Below are 19,480 nucleotides of genomic sequence, written 5' to 3'. Positions count from 1 at the left end.
GAGCTTTTTTCCAACGATCAGCCCATTTTCAAAGCTCCATCCTTTTCCCCACTCTCCCCCTGCAAATCTGCAGCTCCTGTTCCATCATGTGTGACAAGGTGTGGGTCTGAAAGCATTGGAACAGACTGGACTCAGCTTGACGTGAATTCCCAAGGTGAGCTCACCCTCTGATGTAAAAATATGGAGTGACCTGTGCTCTCCGAGGTGGCCAGACCCCTTTATTTCATTTTTCTAAGGTTGCCCCGTTGCCTCAGCAACAACGGTGAGGCTAATGCAGGAGGACTGCTCAATTATGAGAGGTGAACAGGGGTTATTCCTCTGATTAAATCCAAAGAAGCAGGGTCCGATCCCCCTGGGGATGAGATTTTGTTGTGTTGTTGTAAATTTCATCTCGGCCCCCAGCTGAAGTCTCCAGAATTCAGACGAGAAGAGCTGTCAAAAAAGGGCTGTTTTTATTATTGCTGCAAACATGAATGTGAGCAGGGCATGGAGGCTAATACTGGACTCTAATCCAAAGCAACCAAATGACGTCTCTTCAAATGGTGAACACATCTGACTCCTGGAGGACAAACATATTTCTTGCATCACGCAATTTATCAAATCATTTTTCTTTTTTGTGTGTGTGACAATTTCTTTTTTCTCAAATGAAACATAATATACATGACATATGTGTATTCCCCTCTTTCACATAAATGCCTCTGCTGATCAAACCCATGCCTCCAATACCCCCACCCATCAAATCTGAAATAACATTTCTACTAAAGAAAATCATTATAATAACTGTTTCCATTCGTGAGAGGGTAAATAAAATAGATTTGAAAAACGAAATAAATGCAATAAAGTGCAACACACAAAAACGTGTAACATCCACATGTGGTTATGATGTAATAAATTAATGTCTGCTTCATATATACAAATACCAGCACATTACTCCAGATGTAATATGATACCAGCTGTATGCCCGGATATAAATGGTCGAAATGTAATTTTCTAGTCTTGAAGTGCTTTACAGTACAGTTTTTACATTCACCCATTCACACCCATTCATATGCATCTATGTGCAGCACTTTTCTCTATAAGAAGGCAATTTGGGGTTTGGTTTCTTGCCAGAGGACACTTCGGCATGGGGAAGACTGGATCGAACCGCCGACTTCTGGTTAGAGAACGACCACTCTCACCCCTGAGCCACAGCTGCCCATATAATACAGAAGATCTACTATAACTGTGTACACAAATATTTCCACATACGCAAATATGGCACATTGTGAGCGTGAAGATTCATTATGAGCCCATGTGTCATAAATAGTTCATATTTACAAAGGGGACGAGTGCAGTCAAACCATTACTATACATGTTTGGAGCTTGTTTGATGGATTATTTCCAAAAGTTATTATTATGAAAGTCACTGAGGAAAAATACCACAGACTACATTCATGTTACCGAGGTCTTAAGTACACTGCATGTAAATGTAACCGTGATCAGATTATCTCAGACTATACACTGCAGAGTGAAATCTACACAAACCTATATAATAGTCTCATTGGCTTATAGCACTTGTCATCACTGCCCTAGATACTGTAGATGTGGTATAAAGTCAGGGCACCTGCTTACTGATCAAAGACCTGTCCTCTGTGTGTCTTTACATCATGTCCACACACACACACACACACAGACAGACAGCGAGAGAGAGACAGAGAGAGAGAGAGAGAGAGAGAGGGTGCAGGGCAAAGGACATATCAAATCAGGATTTATAGTAGAATATGTTCACAGCTTGTAACGGTGAAGTGATTCATTTTTAAAGGACTCACCTCCACACTGCAACAAAAAAAAATGATAAAGAACATTTTCAGTTTTACTAAATAAATAAAATGTATCTTTGAAAAATAAATCCTGTTGTTTCATGCATGTTGTACAGCATGAATGAAAAGCCTATTACACAGCACAACGCAAATATCAAATATACAAGAGCAGAGCACAATGAAATATTGATTCACACTATGTGAATGTAATGTACTTCACTGACTCATTTTGCACCTACAATGTAAATAGAACAGTGAATGAAAAAAATGCAACATTAATTATTAACTAACAAAGAGCAGAACAAAATACGTTTGTTGTAGTGTCACCTTGTGTAAACTGTTCACTCTAAAAATAGCTGATTCTGTTTGCTTGTAATAATGTCAGATATTTTATTAAGTTAAAGACTTTTGGGAAGGTCAGTGAAGAAGAATCTAATATCTGTTCCAGCTCTAAGGGGTCATTTCCAAAAGGTCAGTGGCATCGTGTCCATCACACACATGCACAGTGTCAGTTGACCCCTTCAAGCGATTTGTTGTCATCTTTTATCGTATGTTCATGTCTATCATATCGCTTTTGGGTACAGATTTTATTTCTCTGTGACAGCAAGTTACAGTCAACAGTTAACTGCACATAGGGATTTTCCACAGTGGATGTCTATGGCCACCTCCTGGCCACCTGGGTGGATGACATCCTCTACATCTAAATCAATCCACACTCAGCCATCTTGGTTAATGTGTTAAACTACATTGTCATCTGCAACATCTATTGCACTTCTGTCCGTCCTGGGAGAGGGATCCCTCCCATGTGGCTCTCTCTGGGGTTTCTGTCCCCCCCCCCTGTTATTAGGGTTTTCTTTGGTAGTTTTTCTTTACTCTTGTTGAGCGTTAAGGACAATGGACGATGCTAAGCCCTATGAGACAAATTGTTTGGCTATACATATAAAATTTGATTGAATGATTGATCAATTATTGAGGACACATAAGATTCAGAACTATTTCTGATAATCTACAGGCACATGAGCCATAAAACAGTGGAATACAGTATTACTCCAATGTTCCGCAGAAGTAAAAACAACTATACACAACCTAATTTCCACTGTGTGGCAAATGTCAGTGAGTGCCCCATTTATTGTTTTTTAAACATGTAAACATACAAGACGGTGACTTCAAAACAATCACATACAAGACATTGTGTCAACCAATAAATTAGAAAATATTATATTCATCTTAATATGCTGTATACCCAAACAAATGAACACTGCAAGTTTGCAAAAGCCGGAATGCTCAAGAACATTGATAATCTTAAATATATATTTTAGATATATAAGGTAGATTTTATATACATCGATTCATCGTGGACTTCTCCATCGTTTGATTTTTCTCCACAGTCTTTCCTGGCACATTGCACATAATCTCTGGAATCATGTTCATAAAGAACTCAGTATGATTATTGGTTAAATGTGAGTTAACCTCTGCAGCTTATAGTCTGAACCTGACCTGAAGTCATAGGCTTGATTTACACCTGCACACGAGCAGATTATCACAAAACACCTGCACATTCTGTATTTTCTGTAAGAATGGTGCATTTGAAACACCAGTATCTGAGAGGAGCTGGTAACTTGTTAACACAGCTTTGTACTGACACACAAATCCATGAGTGCAGCTAGAGATGCTCCAGAGTACTGGCTCCCAATACATATTGTCTAATGGTGTATTTACGATCCAGTGTGTTATTAGCTATCTTTAGCAGAAGAAGCAATTAATGATGTCCTTTCTGCTCAGGCAGTATTTGATCATCTTAAGCAAAGTGAATGTGTACAACAGACTTTGCTTGTGCTGGAGCAAAACTCTGAAAACTACAAACATATTCAAGTATTTGAATGTGCATTAGATCATTGGAAGATCATGCAACAGGGTTAGTAAGACACATAAAAAGAACCAAGACAGCTTAAATGTGGTCATTCTGCCGTGACTTTTTTTTAACATCTGGTTGACGGCAGGAAACAGGATTAAATGAAGTGCAGGGAGCCAATGAGGCCAGCTGACATTCAAAACAGCAGGAAGTGGTTAAGACGCTGTGATTTAAATCTCATCTTTTTTTACAGTAGCTGACACTGGCGGTCATTTTCCATTTGGATTCGGACATAGCAAGTTGAGACTAAAGTGACATGTGTTGTTCCATGTGCTGAGCTGAAACAGAGTGAAAAGCATGATGCTGCAGAGTGCGTCTGATGTTCACACTGCTGGATAAACATATTTACACTTGCCAATACAAATTTGTTACCCTTTGTCCCTAATTTGCATAGAAGCATCTTCTAGCTGCAGCCCAGTTACACTTGCAAAAAATAACATAAGATGTAAATAAACCATTTTTCTTAGATGCTTTGTGAATTCAGGTCCAGATTTCAACAGTCAAAGTAAAGGCAGTTGAAGAATAAATCCACGCTATGGTCCCCTCGCTGCCTCGTTTGCTACATCCTACTGAGGTAGACAGATGCATACTGCAATAGTCACCTTGCCAACCCCCCCGCTCCCTGATGAAGCAATGTTTATTGACACTCAACAAGCAGCAAAAACATTTGTAGTGCACATTAGCAGAAAAATAATAAGTACATACTTCAATAGTTAACCTACTGTTCCCGTGTTTCTACACAATATATCTGACATATTGTGCACTGTCATTCTTTTTAGAATTAATAAGAAAGAAAGAAAAGTCAGCTCAAAAGAAACTGCAAAAATATGCCAGAATCCTGCACACATCCATGCTGTGTAACAGAGTTGGTCACCTTTCATGTTGCCTCGCTGGCTGTAATACTTGTTAAATAAATCTTCAGTGAGTACAAGTCATAAACACCGTAGTGGTGTGTAGTTATGATGATTCTCTGTTGTTGTATTTCAAGGGATAACCCACAGCGGTTTCGAGGCACTCCACCAGGGACCCTGCTGAGAGGAAGTCCAGCTCCACCTCAATGAACTTTATGTAAATAGAAAAACGCTGCGACAAGTCGTTGCCTCCCGCATCCCAACTTGTGACACCGCCGCGGCAGTTCTCCTGCAGGAAATGCGTCATGGCAGAGGGTTCCCCGTGGACGTGGTGTTTGGCAGAACCCTGAAAGTGCTGGAAGAGACACTGCTGTATGGTCCTGTCCTCAGCTATGCCCAAGTAGCAGTAAGTGACTTTAGCCCCAGTCCTGTCACCCTGCCCTGCTCCTTCTCCATCAGCCTGACTCGGAGCCCAGTTTTCTGATTCGCACTGAGGTAAGCTGTGGTCTTCGCTGTCACCCTGGGGAGAGGTCAGACCGGTGTCGCTGGAGGAAGACACTGCCACATAGCCGATAGCGTAGAGTCCGTATGCCTTAGGGATGTCCCCAGGAAGGAGGTAGTGCCATGTGCATTTGCTGCCACCTGCTGCCCTGGACTGGGACACAGGGATCCAGTCCACCTCCATGTGCAGCTCCAGGCAGCGTGCCTCGCTGATGGTGATGTCCAGAAACTTATAGTAGACATTCTTCCAGTTCATCTTTTGAACTTTGGTCATGATGATACGGCCCTCAGGCTTTTCTGGGTTGAAGTATTCGCGAAGCCTCTTGCCCAGTGGCACTTGCGAGCTGATTTCAGCATAGTGATAGCGCACGTCCTCACGCCAGCGCGTGTTGTAGCCCACGCCAAAGATGGCCAGTTTGTTGGAGAGGTGCAGCCGTGAGAACTCAGTCCACGTTTGGAAGTGCTCCCATTTCAGCTCCACTGACTCAAGGATACGCATCACAGTCTGCATCATGCCCCTTTTTCTGCAGAGAACCAAAATGAAGTAATAATTATTTTCATGTAAGAAAGTGTCATACAAGTAGCAGACACACTAGCCTGGATTGGAAAGCTACTGATGGTAAGAACTCTGTTTTACATAAACAGCAGCTTTAATAAATATTTACGCACCAACATCTATACAGATGATAACAACTAATGTAAAAATAATATCAAATACTCTGTATATGATCATTTCTTATTTTGAATATATAGGTACAGTATATAGGAGCTAAATTATAAATTTAAACAAGAGAACAACAACTAGAGACATGGAGATTCCTTTAAACCCTGACTTGAATTCTCAGGCTTTGGCGACTCCAAGTGGAAGTATCAAGAAAAGACAGTGTGGCAGACAGAAGTGCACACACATTTGAGAATCATAAAACAGAAATTTTAGGGCTAACCTAATTTTTGTTACTGTACTTTTACACTGTATATTTACAGGCTAAGGCCATGTTTATCTTGCCCTGATCGGTTCATCTCTATCAAAGTGACCCCTTTCAGAGAAATGTCAAACTAGCTCCACGGTACACTGTAATGTGTATGAGGAGGTGAAGTGAACTTACAACACACAAGCTTTTTTTATCAAACATGCTCAGTTTACAGAAGCACAGTGAAGTCAGCCTTTGTTCTCGGTGACTTACTGGGTTTGCTCTGACAGCTCTGCTTGAATCTGCAGAGCTCTGTTTTTAGGCACCTGGATTTCGTCTGAAGGGGAACAAAACAAGTACAAATCTTAGCTTAAATGCACCATCCTTGAGTCGCTAACAGCTATCTGACCGCTGCTCGAGGACACACTCACCAGTCTCCATGTCTCCCTCCTGGAAAGCCGAGTCCAGCACCTGGTTGCACCAGTCCTCCTGGGAGAAGTCTTCCAGGGTGCTGCCATCAGACTCCATCTCCTGATAGAGGCCGCTGCTGTTGATCAGCACCGGAGCACAGCTCTGGGAGTCCCAGCCTCCCTGACCAAACACTTTCTCCAGCTGCTCAATAGTGTAGCTGCTCTTCCTTTTACCGATGCCATGCTCCTTCACACGGCTGTAGCAGCGGCGGAGTGTCTGTTTGCGATGGGAGGATAAGTCAGTGACTTCAGGCTGCTCATAAGGAGTGTAAACAAACAATTATTAGTCGGCTGTTTCATTTGGATGGCTCTACACTGTGGTGACTCAGAGGCACAAAGACGAGATATATCGCTGTAAACTTTTATAGCCAAGTCGAACGAGTTTCTCAGGTTTAATAGCAATTGATTCTCTGGCCGCAGGCTACAATACGTTTTGAGTTGGGATCAACAAATCGGAAAATGTCCTGCATGTGCTGAGAAATACTTTTAATCCGAAAACGCTGACAGTGCTGTTTGTGATTAGCTTCAATTAGCAAAGGTTGACTCAGCAGTTTTATATTTTCTGCAGTTTTTGTTGAGAAGTCTGAAACACTGCGACAACATTTTATCACGTGTGAAAAGGCTCAATGAAAACACATCAACAGTTACGCTTAAATACTCTGCTTGTAATAATAACAATAATTATGTTTATTGCTATTTCAATAATCATTAGTAGGAATGACTTGATGAGCTCATTCAACACATGCTAAAAATAAAATAATCAGACTGATGAGAACATATTTAAATACCCAAGGTGCCACAAAATAAAGGGGAAAAAGCACTAAACAATATAACTGTGCCCGAGGCTTACAATTCAGAGTTCAAATAACCAAAACATATTAAACAGTACAGCAGAAATAATCACAAAATAAATGATGAACTAAAAGAAAGTACCTTAAATTGCAACTTCAAAAGTAAATAGCCTCAGAGAATGTAGTTTAAAGAGCTCAGATATGAAAGGGAGATTTCTGAACCGTCTCCCAAAGGACACTTCTTCAAAGCGAGGAGCAGCTGGGTGAGATTCAGCCCTTACCACTAATTCAGGAGAGCGAGGGGAAGGAGCCGCCGAGAACTTTCAACTACTTTGTCTGATATATTTGTTTCTATAGTGGTCAGTGATAGAGAGAGTATAAAACAAAAGATTATTTCCACTTCTTCCTGTTTAAGGCTCACATGTTCACCTTTCCTTGAAGTCTATAATCATCTCTCTAGTTTTTTTTTATATCTATCTGGTATATATTTGACAAGTTAAATAATTAGTTAGCAACTCTGTCTCCTGTCCATCATTGAACAATCCAGAACCAATGAGGAGGTAAATGTGAAAACAGCCTCCTTAGAGTCTCACTGCACATACTAAACATCACGATGCACAGCGAGGCTCAAACATTCAGGTGTAAGAACAGGAGGCAAACACACTTTTGAGATGCTACGTCTGAATGTTGCATTCCTAAATGTCTATATGTGTAATTTGATCATACAATAAGATCTGCAGTACATACTTATTATTTAATATTTTAAATTCTTTCATACCCTGTGGTGGAATTAAAATTTTGAAGAACATAATTTCAGGTTTGTATAGACTGATGCGAAACAACCTGCCAAGGTGAGCCCTACCTCTACCCCAATGTAAACTGGGATTGGCTCAGGCTGTATGTATGTATGGATGGATATTGGAATCCAATGCAATGGTGTCAAATTCATGGGAATGTCATATGAATATAGAGCACTGACAGTTTAGCCGTTTTCAGACATGACCTGCGGGTAAAATCAGGATAGTTGGCTACAAAGTTTACCCAAGTTTGTCTTTCACACATGCACAGCAAAACGGGAGGTTCTCTGCACAGACACGTTCACAACAGCATCAAATCCTCCACATTATTCAGGTGAGAGGTGGAGCGGCTGGGTGCAGCAGGCAGAGGCAGGAAGTGACGCATTAACTCCGCTGCGGAGATCATGTGATTTTCTTTAGATAAATTCAGTGTCAGCTCTTATCACCACAAACTCTCTTGACATCTTAGTTGGCGTCCTCTACGTGTATGACACCACTTTTTCACCAGGATATATTTGTTTTCTTTTTGTCTTTTTCATTTTTGCATCAGGTTTTAAGTTTCTTCAACCGCTACTCGCTCGCAGTGAATCTAGCTGGGGCTTCCCCTGCTGGATTTCTACGGACTTTATACTTGGGGGCCATGGCAGAGAAAGTCAGCAGGAACTGCAGAGCGTCTCACTCAGACATTTGCATTCACACCTCCGGAGGCTCTGCGGAGTTCAGTGCATGTCTGACAGCTTTCTGACAATGAATGCTAAAACTATGATTAATAACTTATCTGTTTGTCACATGCAGAAAGGTGTGTGAGCAGATGAACGCCTGAATTATTCAATCAGCACTTTAGAGTCAAAGGTTTGATTCCGTACCAACACTGCCAACTCTTTCTGAGCGAATGAGTTAAGTGATTTGAGTAAGACTCATTTTACATCCTTTTAATTCATAAACCAACTGCTGATGTCCACTGAGTGATCATCATATGGAAACATCTCAGCTAAATAAAAACAAAACACAATCCAATGCGTTTATTACAATATAGAGCCACTGTTTGGTGCTATAGGAACTGAAAACGTATATAAAGAAGATGATCTGAGTGGGAATGCTGCATCCCTGCTGCGTTGAAAAGTGAGGTGTTCCAATAAATTTACAATTTCCTTAATGTGGGAGCTTATTAGGAGGCTAGAGTTTTGCATAGTGGGTTGTCAGCGTGTCTAAGCTGCACATGTATGCCCGATGTCTGGTCAGCTGCTGGGGATGAGGAAATGTGAGTGGGTGTATGGAAGTGAACAAGTCCTGCTCCTGTTTGTCTACAACCTGCACGGCAGCAGCTGCTAGCCCCTGCAGCTACAGCGCTACAGGTCCAGGTGAAAGCAGGGGGAGCACGCAGCCCCTCCAGCCATTGTTGTGTCCTCATAACCTCATTTACCTTCATCCTCTCCCTGCACTGGGAGGGGGTCCTCTCGTACCCCAGCTCCGACAGGGCTCTGGACACCCGCTCGTACATGGCAGGACCGGGGGCCTTGCCGGAGAACACGGTGCCCGCCACCTCCAGCTGCTGCATCCGCGCCTCCGTCAGCCGCTCGTTGCCCCACACCGCGATGAGGGCGTTCGTCTCGGACGGGGTCCACGACATCCCGCGGCAAGCGGTGAAGCTGTTGGAGGATGAGGCCGCCGTCCGGCCCGCGGCCCCCGAGCCCACGTTCAGAGGCGAGAAGCGGTTCGGCGTCGGGGGGTTGGAGTGGTATTGATTGCTGTCACTCAAATCCTCCGACTCGGGGGATGGCACCTCGGTTTTCGGAATCTTCAACGGCGTCGATATCTCTGGAGAATGCTCCGCGTTACTGGACGCCGCCATGTTGCCTCTGTTGCTAAGGGGAGGGGGGGAATGTGACGTGCGGGGAAGAGCGGAGAAAAATGCGGCGTGGATCACCGGCTGTGTGGGAGAGATGTGGTGGAGAGGTGGATTCTGGAAGGTTTCAGGTAAATAAAGGAAACCCAGACTATCAAACTAACATCTGTGGACAGATACACGGGCGAAGGGGAGTTATTCACCTCTCCACAGCACAGTTCACTGCTTTTGCCCCAAAACCTATGATACTGCTGAGGGGGCCAGGGTGGCCATCATGCCAGTTTTGGCTGGACGGTGGCTATTTAAAGGGGTAGTTCACCAAAAAATGATAATTCACTCATTATCCACTCACCACTGTGCGGATGGAGGGGTGGGTGAAGTGTTTAAGGCCACAAAACACTTTTGGAGTTTCTGGGGTAAACAACATTGCAGCGAAATCCAATACAATTGAAGTAAATTGTGAGTCCTTCTTCACATGTAATAAAAGAACAGAAAAAAACATAAAATGCCTCCATACTGCTCCTGTGGTGTCATCCAAGTGTCCGTAAGCCCTGACATTCAATTTCAACCCAAAACGTGTTTTAGCCTAAATGACAGCGTTCAAATGATGGTGGATAACAGTGGGCTCAAAACATGGTATGATGCCATTTCAAGTCAAATTGAAATGTCGGGGTTCACGTAAACCTGGATGACACCACACTGAAACACTTCACCCACCCCTCCATTGGCTTAGTAGTGAGTAGATAATGAGTAACATTTTATTTTTGGGTGAACTATCCCTTTAATATCTCTGTACTTATTTCCACCCAGGAGGATATGTTTTTAGTTTCCTGGTTTATTTGATTGCGGGTTTCTTTGTTAGCAGGGTTATGCAAAGAGTGATAGGGAGGGATGGAGCCTTGGCCTGGTGTAAACCCATTTAATTTTGTTGTGCGTGTGGATTAAGGGTCAAATTTATTTACTTTTAATAAATACTAGTGCAGTGCCTGTTCTTAACATGCCTGTTTACAGTGGATGTGACGGCCCCTGCCTTGTTATGTAACCTATTCTTCTTTGATGTGACGCAGCAGGTAACGGATGGGCGGACTCTCTGGTAGTTGGAAGCACCTGGGCCTGCTATATACCCCCGTCCTCCTGGCTGAGACGCTCTCTCACTCACCTGACTTTCGTGCCTCATCGTTGCTTTATTATCCACACACCCTCACTACTGATTCCACTGATGAACACACCTCATTACCTTCTTCGTTTGTGTTATGTTCGTTGTCAGACAATTTTATTTAAATAATTTACTCATTTTTGGCTTTCAACCAGTGTCTCCCTCTCTTTTTGTCACGACTTCTGAGCCGGGTTGTGACAGTGGTTTGGTTTGATTGCTTGACCTGTGGTGATGCTCCGGAGCTACATCAGAATTATCCGTTGATTCCTCCTCAAACAGTTAAGACTTTTCATTTAGGACAAATTGCAAAATGGGAAGTAATTTCATGAATGTCTTTCTCTGAAATAAAAATATATATCAAAATGATCAGGTTTCAATTTTGACCCGTGGTTTGACCCAGTTGCAGTTCGCTGCTGTATTTTATGCGATGAAATAGAAGATTCAACTCGGTCCACATACTGAAGACACACTGCCCCACCTGGTCACCTGTTTGTTCAATTTTTATTAATAATGAACATACCACTTGTCCGAATCAATCCACATTTGACACTGCACTTCCCCAGGCCATTAACAACGCACAAGTGTGAGGCCATTAAGAGGATAGGGTTTAAGATGTGTGTTCAACATGCTGACAGACAGAGAGACGGACAGACTTTGTGGAATTAGTAGGCAAATATTCTATGATAAATAAATAATTTAGGTATGAGACCACTTCATTTTATATTTCTACCATATGAATGAGACAATGATATGCAGGATTGTTCGGCTGTGGCAGAAATATGTGCTCTACTGAGTGACTGTGTCGCGATGATAGCTGAATGATAGGTACATGGATAAGATATATTGTATTTCACTGTCCATGGGAAAGTTTGGTCTATGTCTGCTTTTGGAAATATACCATTATTTAGAAAAATGTAACGTGTGTAGAATCGGGTGTAGAAAAACATATTGTGTGTGTGTGTTAGCCAAATCACAACAGTAAGCCCAAAGAGCAGCCCTTACATAACTGTCATACATCATACAGTAAATCTTACTTACATCACAATACTCAGAGTGCTCTCACATTTAAATACGTTAAGGCTTATTTGCATTAATGAATTAATGAAACCATCACAACTCACACAATTAATTACTCCAGAAAGACCATTTTATCGCTCCTTTGCTGCCTATTACTGCAGCAAGGGTGAAAAGTCCAACAGACTGCAGTCGTCACTGGGCTGTAAAAGAGAGCTTTTATTGGATTTTGGCTGTAATTGGTCATTTGATATGGTCCGACTGATGTATTGTGTCATTGTTTACTTTATCTTTCCTGTCACAGTGTTTGATTGTCGTCCTTTAGGGACTACAAGTCATTCCAGCCTGCTCTGCCATCTGTCCAGTGGTTGGCGTTGGTGTGTGTGTGTGTGTGTGTGTGTGTGTGTGTGTGTGTGTGTGTGTGTGTGTGTGTGTGTGTGTGTGTGTGTGTGTGTGTGTGTGTGTGTGTGTGTGTGTGGTCATTTGGGTGTTGACCTGGCCAAAGGGACAGTACAATCCCTTTCGGATGAGGTCAACACACGGTCTGTCCAAGAAAGGTCAAAGACAGGAAAGGCTGGTCAGTCTAACCTTTACGTGTCACAACTGCAGCTGTCAATCAGTTGTCATATCTGCTGTCAGACAGTGAGGCTCATACTCTGATCTATTTTAGATAAGAATAAGCCTTATGATACTGTTATCCACCGAAAGATAAATCAAATTTTCCTCACTTGGCAAATATTGGGGGACCCCCTCGGGTATGTCCCTTAGCCTTTTGTTTGTTGCATGAAAGAACAATACAAGAGAAATGTCTTAGAAAGATATTGGACATGTAAACATGTGAAAGTAGTTTTAATGGATGAATCTGGAGACTTTTCATGGACCCCTTTTCTGTGTGAGAACCAATTAACTTAACAATTACATGTGTATTAAAAGTCTGTTGTACTTTATCTAATTGTATAGAGCTCCATAGATCCCCACACTGTTAAAAAACATAGCCAAACAAAGCCTCACTGGGTGACTTGCTCATAATGCATGCCACAAGTCAAGCTGACAGAGAAGTTTTAGAGCACCCTCTACTTCATCACATGAAAAATTACTCAAAACCATCTGTTGCACTTAAAGACTGTAGAATTAGATTCCAAACAGGTCATAACAGTCCAAATATGAACATTTCCCCCAACATTCAAAACATTTTTCAAACGTCAAATAAAAAGTGACAGACCTTCCTCTAATGCCACCACAGTTTTGGTTTGTTGTGAAATGTTGAGTAGACTGCTGTGAAATTTTGAAGACATACATGGTGCTCAAAGAATTGATCCTCTTGACTTTGGTGATCACTTGACTCTTCCTGTAGCGCCACCAGCTGGTGATAATTTCTAACATATTCACTGACATATCTTGACACCTATACATTTGCACAAATTTGGTTTAGATGTTTATCATTCACAGAGGGTAAATCCTAATGAGAAAAAGTAAAATATCCCAAGCTGCAGCTAACATGGTAAGCTAATGATGAGATGTTCGTGAAGATCAAGTTGTTATTACCCAGCATGAGCCTACATCCATACTAATATCAAAATGGTGTTTTAAAATTAAAGTGATCTCCATCCACACAACGATTTTGGGTCAGCGTCAGCAATTATCCCTGTGCCTACTAACGCACGTGACCATTTACGGACAATGGCCATGTGCATGCTGTTGTAAACAGGTTGCAAATTGCCTACAGTGCAGTTGGTGGCTTATTTACAGAAAATACTGCAAATGAGAAACAATAATGGTGAAAAGTAAGTAAATTCAGGGAATTGGAATCTAGTGTGGATATGTGTGGTGATTGAATTTATGGAGGCTGTTGGGTCTGTGTGTGTGTGCGTGCGTGTGTGTGTGTGTGTGTGTGTGTGTGTGTGTGTGTGCGTGTGCATGTGTGTGTGGGAAATCATGGGAAAATAAGTGCAATTACTTAATGGTTACATTAGTTGAGCTCTCAATTAGAAATGTTGAAGATGTTAGAAAAGTGGGTCTCACTCGTTTTTTTCTTCCACTGGCACACCCAAGAGCAGTGAGGTCAAGTCTTCTGTGGCCTCATTTGTGTTTGAATATTCCAGAAAGCACATCTGAACAAAATAGTGAGGATCTGTGTTAATCCATGTACCATCAAGAGGCCATCATTATGTTCTGCAGACATGTACAGACATAACTTAAAGTTAATGAGATGGGACTTTATTTGCACATGTTCAGGACACTGACTTCACATTTCAGTCCCACCAGCTTTGCTGACGCCTCATGAATTTGAAGTTTGAGAATAGCGTCTTTCATAATTAGCAAACGGCGGTGATCATAATCTTGGGCTTATCATCAGAGGAATGATTTGCTTTGTCAAACTGTAAATGATTAGACAGAGATGAAGGAAGGATGTACTGTGAATACAAAATTGTGTTTTGCTGAATGCTGATTTTCTCTTAGACCAAATGTGTTGTATGTATGTATGTATGTATGTATGCCACCTCAAAACTGTCAGAGCATCTTGATTGCCCCCTGGTGGGTTGCTGCAGTATAGGTCATAAACCCTGCCATCTCCATGTTTTCAGATAGGACATGAATAAAACTAATAAAACAAAAAAATAACAGCACATTCAATATATATGTATATATACTTTTCCTAAAGGTAGTTTCTGTCATTTCGATAGCTCTTATCATCTTGGTGTATATTCAAGTTCATAGTTATTTGATGCTATAAAAACGTGACATGACGTCATATTGCCAGCTGAGATTAACTCACGTTGACTTATTTCTTTATTTATGAGTTCGAATCAATGCTCATGTGAGAGGAGGTCTGAAAATCAACCTTTGTATTGTTGAAGGCAGCATTAATTGTCCCCTTCAGTTGGGTGATGGATTTATTTTTGTCTCCATGCTCATCTTTGATTGGGCCACATCTGTTACCCATGAGCATCAGTATTAATGACAGAGCCAGGAATGCCCTCAAGTGTTTTCATTTAAGCGTATCTGAGTGCAGTCCTACATATGCCTCCAAACTCATTACTTAACATGTGTGAAGTGCCATGATGATTATGAAGTTAAAGTGCATCCTGTCAGCTTAAATTTGATGCTTTTTGTTGCCCATCAGATGGTCAGGTAAACACCTGCAGTGGGTTTCAAGGTTGAATTTGTGTTGCAGCAGCCTATTCTCATGCATAATGAAAAGTCTTGCACAATGATTTGTAGGCAGTAGTTGCCCAATAGGACCCTGGTAGCATTACAGGAATGTAATACTCATATGTTATAAATAAGTAAAGAACTATATTCATCGTATTTACTTTCTGGGTGATCTTAGCCCTTTTGTATTTCAGTCTGCACTTGACAATACACTGAAGCAGCATGAAATACTGCATGTACAGCTAAATGATCAAATAGCCATAAGCTAGCTCAGATACTATCGCTAAACTATTATGTCAGACACAGAGATGACTCCTTTTCCTTGGACTTAAAGTAAATTAAGTAGACATGGCTGACTTTAATTTTTAGTCAAATGGATTTGATGTATTGATTAATTAATCCATTGATTGATTTACTCTGATAAATAGTATTTGTATGCCTCTCTCGCTCTTCCGTCAAATCATCACATTCAAAATTCATCCAACACAATAACACATTCAGTCTTTTAGACTTTCCCCTCTAATGATTTTTTTCTTCCATGCAGTCTTTGAAAACGAGCTATCATTTTTAGAGATGGCTTTTCACATCCTGCCATCAATTGTAATGTCATCTCACTCTTATCATCTCACTGGTCTGATTGGCTCATTACTGGATAGGTGTGAAATGACCATTACGTGGGCTGCCTCCTTGATACTGATTGCGGTAGACATGTCATCTTAAGGACACCAGGCTGAAAAAGAGCAGGACTTCACAGAGGAAATCATGTCCTCCCTGCCCTCTTAGTAGACAGAATAATCACCCCAGACTCACACTTCAGATGGTGTCAAATAAGAAAGGAAAAGAAATGTAACTTTACCATCATAGAAAACCATGTTATCAACCTCATATTAACAAGTTGTAACCAGTGAATCTTTGGTAGTTTTGCTTAATAATTAAACAGTGTATAGGCATATAGATTTAAAGGAGTTGATGTAGAAGTTTGTGCCGGCGCTACCAAATTGCTTTCTCATTAACAGAAGTTTACTTAACATCCATCCAATATTTATACCCCTTATCCTGTGAGGCTCGCGGGGGAAGCTGGAGTCGATCGATCCCAGGTGATATTGGGCAAGAGTTTTCTTACAAGTCTTGCAGAATATTTTTTTAAGTCTTTCCTTTACTCGACAAGAGCTGTCTAAGGCATTGGAAAGCAAAGCCAATGTTAACTTTGCTATTACTTTGTTTCTTCTACCGAGGTTAGCATGCTAATCAGTTAGCCCTAGCCTCACTGGCCCATTTCGTCATTTTACTGAGTCACAGCAGCATCGTAGTGCTGCTCAGCATATTATAACCTATTGTCTGGTAAAACATCAGCTGAAGCTCTTCGTAATCGACCATTACCGCCAGCAGCTCCCAACAAGAAACTGTGTTTTCTGGCAGAGAAAAATTATTGCTTCTTTAAAGCACGAGAGGAAAAGTCAGATAATTACCAACATTGCTGGATCATCATCTGTGGCCTATGAATATAAAATCTCATTGTAATCTATCCAGTAGTTGTCGACATTTCATTTTGGATCACAACAGTGGATTGCTCAACTGACAGGCAGAGTGAAACTGCCTCCCCTAGAATTGTGGGTAAAAACTTAAATATAATAATATTGTAGCAGATTTTGCTGAATTGAGTATTTGATCCATTTTTGTTTAGCTCATGCAGTTACATTTGCCTCAAAGATCAAGCACAGAGCCTTCTGTGCCTAAACATTAGCAAAAAACACAGAATTAATGCATTCACCTCAACTCTGGAATTTTCCACAGGATAGTTATGTTGGATTCTCCCACATCTCCTCAAACAAAGGAACCCCCATGAGTCCCCGTTGACTCCCCTAATGCTAAAACACCTCTCTCATCCAAGCCAACCTCAATCAGCATTTAGCTCTTTAACTTCCTCCAGCTGGGCTCCACCCCCAGTGGATTCCCCTACCCTGAGCTAACCTCCCCCGAGCGACAAGGGGGCCCAGGTGCCATCACGGAACAAGGCGTCTGGGTAATTTGGCTCGACGTGCCCTAACACACACAGGATCCTTATATCAGGGGCAGGGAGGGACTCTGGACATTAAACACTGTCTCATTAGGTTTATTTGGACGAAACGGGAGCCCTAATGGGAGGCAGTGTAATGACCAAAAACATCTGATCTCCACACGCTCAAAACAAAACATCCAGGTAGGGACTAGGGTCAGGGCCAAAGTCATGTCACGCCTCCCTGCTTCTGAGGGAGGTGGGAGGGAGGAGAAGGTGGGGGGCTCAGTGGGAGTCCAAGTTCATGCAGTTGTGATGGAGAGAAGAAAATGGGGTGACGATGCGACATACTTGAGTGAAGTGGTGCTCTTTGTCTTCTGGACACTTTAAAACTAATCCATCCAGACTTTTATGTGGGGGCCTCATGTGAAGTGGGTTTATTTTGATGTACATGCCTCCGTGATAGTGAGTTACCACATGATTTCTGTCTCTTGAGTTTGTGTTGATCAAAGAGAAATACCCCAAAAAATCTCCACCATTCACTGCCTTTTTCAAATCAGCCTTTTTCGCCAGATGTCATGTTTGTGAAACCATTTTATATGACTTTGGGCGGAATTGGGTGGAATGTTTGGGCCTTAACTAACCCGTGCGACTAAAAGTTTGTTATGCCATCCAGACGCATCAGCAGCTGGGTACCATTACCTAATTAATCCTAAAAATCATTTGCTGCTGTTTGAATTAGGGACATTTCTCACCTCATTAACATCTCATGAATGTAAAATCAAGAAGCAAATAATTGGTTGGTGATGATATAGTTTGCAGTGTCATCACTATGTAAATTCATAAATCCCAATAGATGTGGTGCTTTTGTTGTAGTTGTTTGGATTTTATTGCAGCACAGCACAATCTGTAATATTTTATGCAGAGTTAACGTAGCAAACAGATGTACCTGATTTCAAAAAGAGCCTTATGCAAACTCTCACATCACACTCCCCCATTAGCAATTCCTGCAGTCAGCACTCTGAGATGGGTTGGTATGAGCAATTCCCCAAATGTCAGGCATCAGTGGTAAGACAAAGGAAAACAGTTGACACAGGTGAATGAAGGACTGCTAATGGTCATCACTGTCTCCTGATCCTTGCCCCCCCCCCCCAGTCACTGAGGTCTGTTTGGGGGGAAGGCTCATTCATGAGGTGATGGAGGTTGGACAGATAGACTCAATGACGGATGAATGTACCTCTTCATGGTGGAGAGGAGTGCTGAGTGCCTCCCCCCCCACCTTATCATCAGCAGACCCCAGGTGTGGAGCAGCTGAGCGACCAAGTCCTCTTGACCCACGGCCTGTCCACAGCTCAATACACCATTAGCCTCTACAGCTGACCTGACCAGTGTGGCCAACTCTCACTGTCTATTCTCCAGTCCTGAAGATACAATAATTGGCTCCTGACGCAGGTTTGACAGTGTATACATTGTCCATGTATTTTTATTTTTACAGCTCCCCAAATTCTTAATAGGTTCACTGGATAGAATTAGGTAAAATAGGCGGAATAGAGTGAAGCTAATACACTTCAAATGTATTAAGTCCATTGTCTTAATAACATTAATGTCCAAAAAGTATTTTGTGGACAGCAATTCAAACTTGTCTGCAAGTGACATAACACACCAAAGCAGAAGTAACAATTAGAGATGTTTATTTTAAATGGTTGAGTGACTTTTCAAATTGAAGTCAAAGACAGTTGAATGGCTCTCCTGTGAACCAGTGTTCATGCAGACGCAACTTGATAATTGCACACAAAGTCAAAGACACGACAAGAGGCAAAAATGATTTGATAAAGAAAATTGTGGTGATGATCTGATTGAAGGTTCCAGTGAAGATAATGGATAATGAATGGGGATTTACTTTTGTTTTATGTAGCTTTTACTTCAAGGACAATTACATAGTTTGTTCCCGAGAAAAATTGTGGAGCAGACAAATCAAGTTTTGCCCCTGATGTTGAGAATATAGATTTTTAAGGTGATTCCAACTTTTTCTTGGTGTTTAGACATAAACTTTGGATGATTACTGATAGAATAGTAATAACACAATCTGATCAACACTTTTTTCTTTGACTTTGATATCACATTTTTCAAATTTAAAGTGCTTATTGCTGATATTGTTACAGATATTGAACAGTTTACTTTAGTATAATCTTCTGTTCAATGCACCAGTCTTTAAGACCCCATTCAAACCACAATGGGAAATATTTTCACTGCACCCAGCAGCCCTAACATTGTGTTAGTATT

At 41.5% G+C, this 19,480-nt stretch overlaps 1 protein-coding gene across 1 annotated transcript; it reads right to left on the bottom strand.

Moving 5' to 3' along the window:
- Window positions 1-2,886: 2,886 nt before the first annotated feature.
- Window positions 2,887-10,153, bottom strand: LOC118122703 (myb/SANT-like DNA-binding domain-containing protein 2). The gene is made up of 4 exons (XM_035179592.1): window positions 9,456-10,153; window positions 6,406-6,661; window positions 6,248-6,311; window positions 2,887-5,587 (listed from the first exon to the last, which is right to left on the bottom strand). The coding sequence occupies exons 1-4, from the start codon at window positions 9,882-9,884 to the stop codon at window positions 4,669-4,671; spliced, it is 1,668 nt and encodes a 555-aa protein (XP_035035483.1). The 5' UTR covers window positions 9,885-10,153; the 3' UTR covers window positions 2,887-4,668.
- Window positions 10,154-19,480: the final 9,327 nt, after the last annotated feature.

The sequence above is a fragment of the Hippoglossus stenolepis genome, chromosome 15 (genome assembly GCF_022539355.2).
Source record: "Hippoglossus stenolepis isolate QCI-W04-F060 chromosome 15, HSTE1.2, whole genome shotgun sequence".
NCBI lineage: Eukaryota > Metazoa > Chordata > Actinopteri > Pleuronectiformes > Pleuronectidae > Hippoglossus > Hippoglossus stenolepis.
The sequence above is the reverse complement of the archived record's forward strand: the minus strand, read 5'-3'. Positions and strand labels throughout refer to the sequence as shown.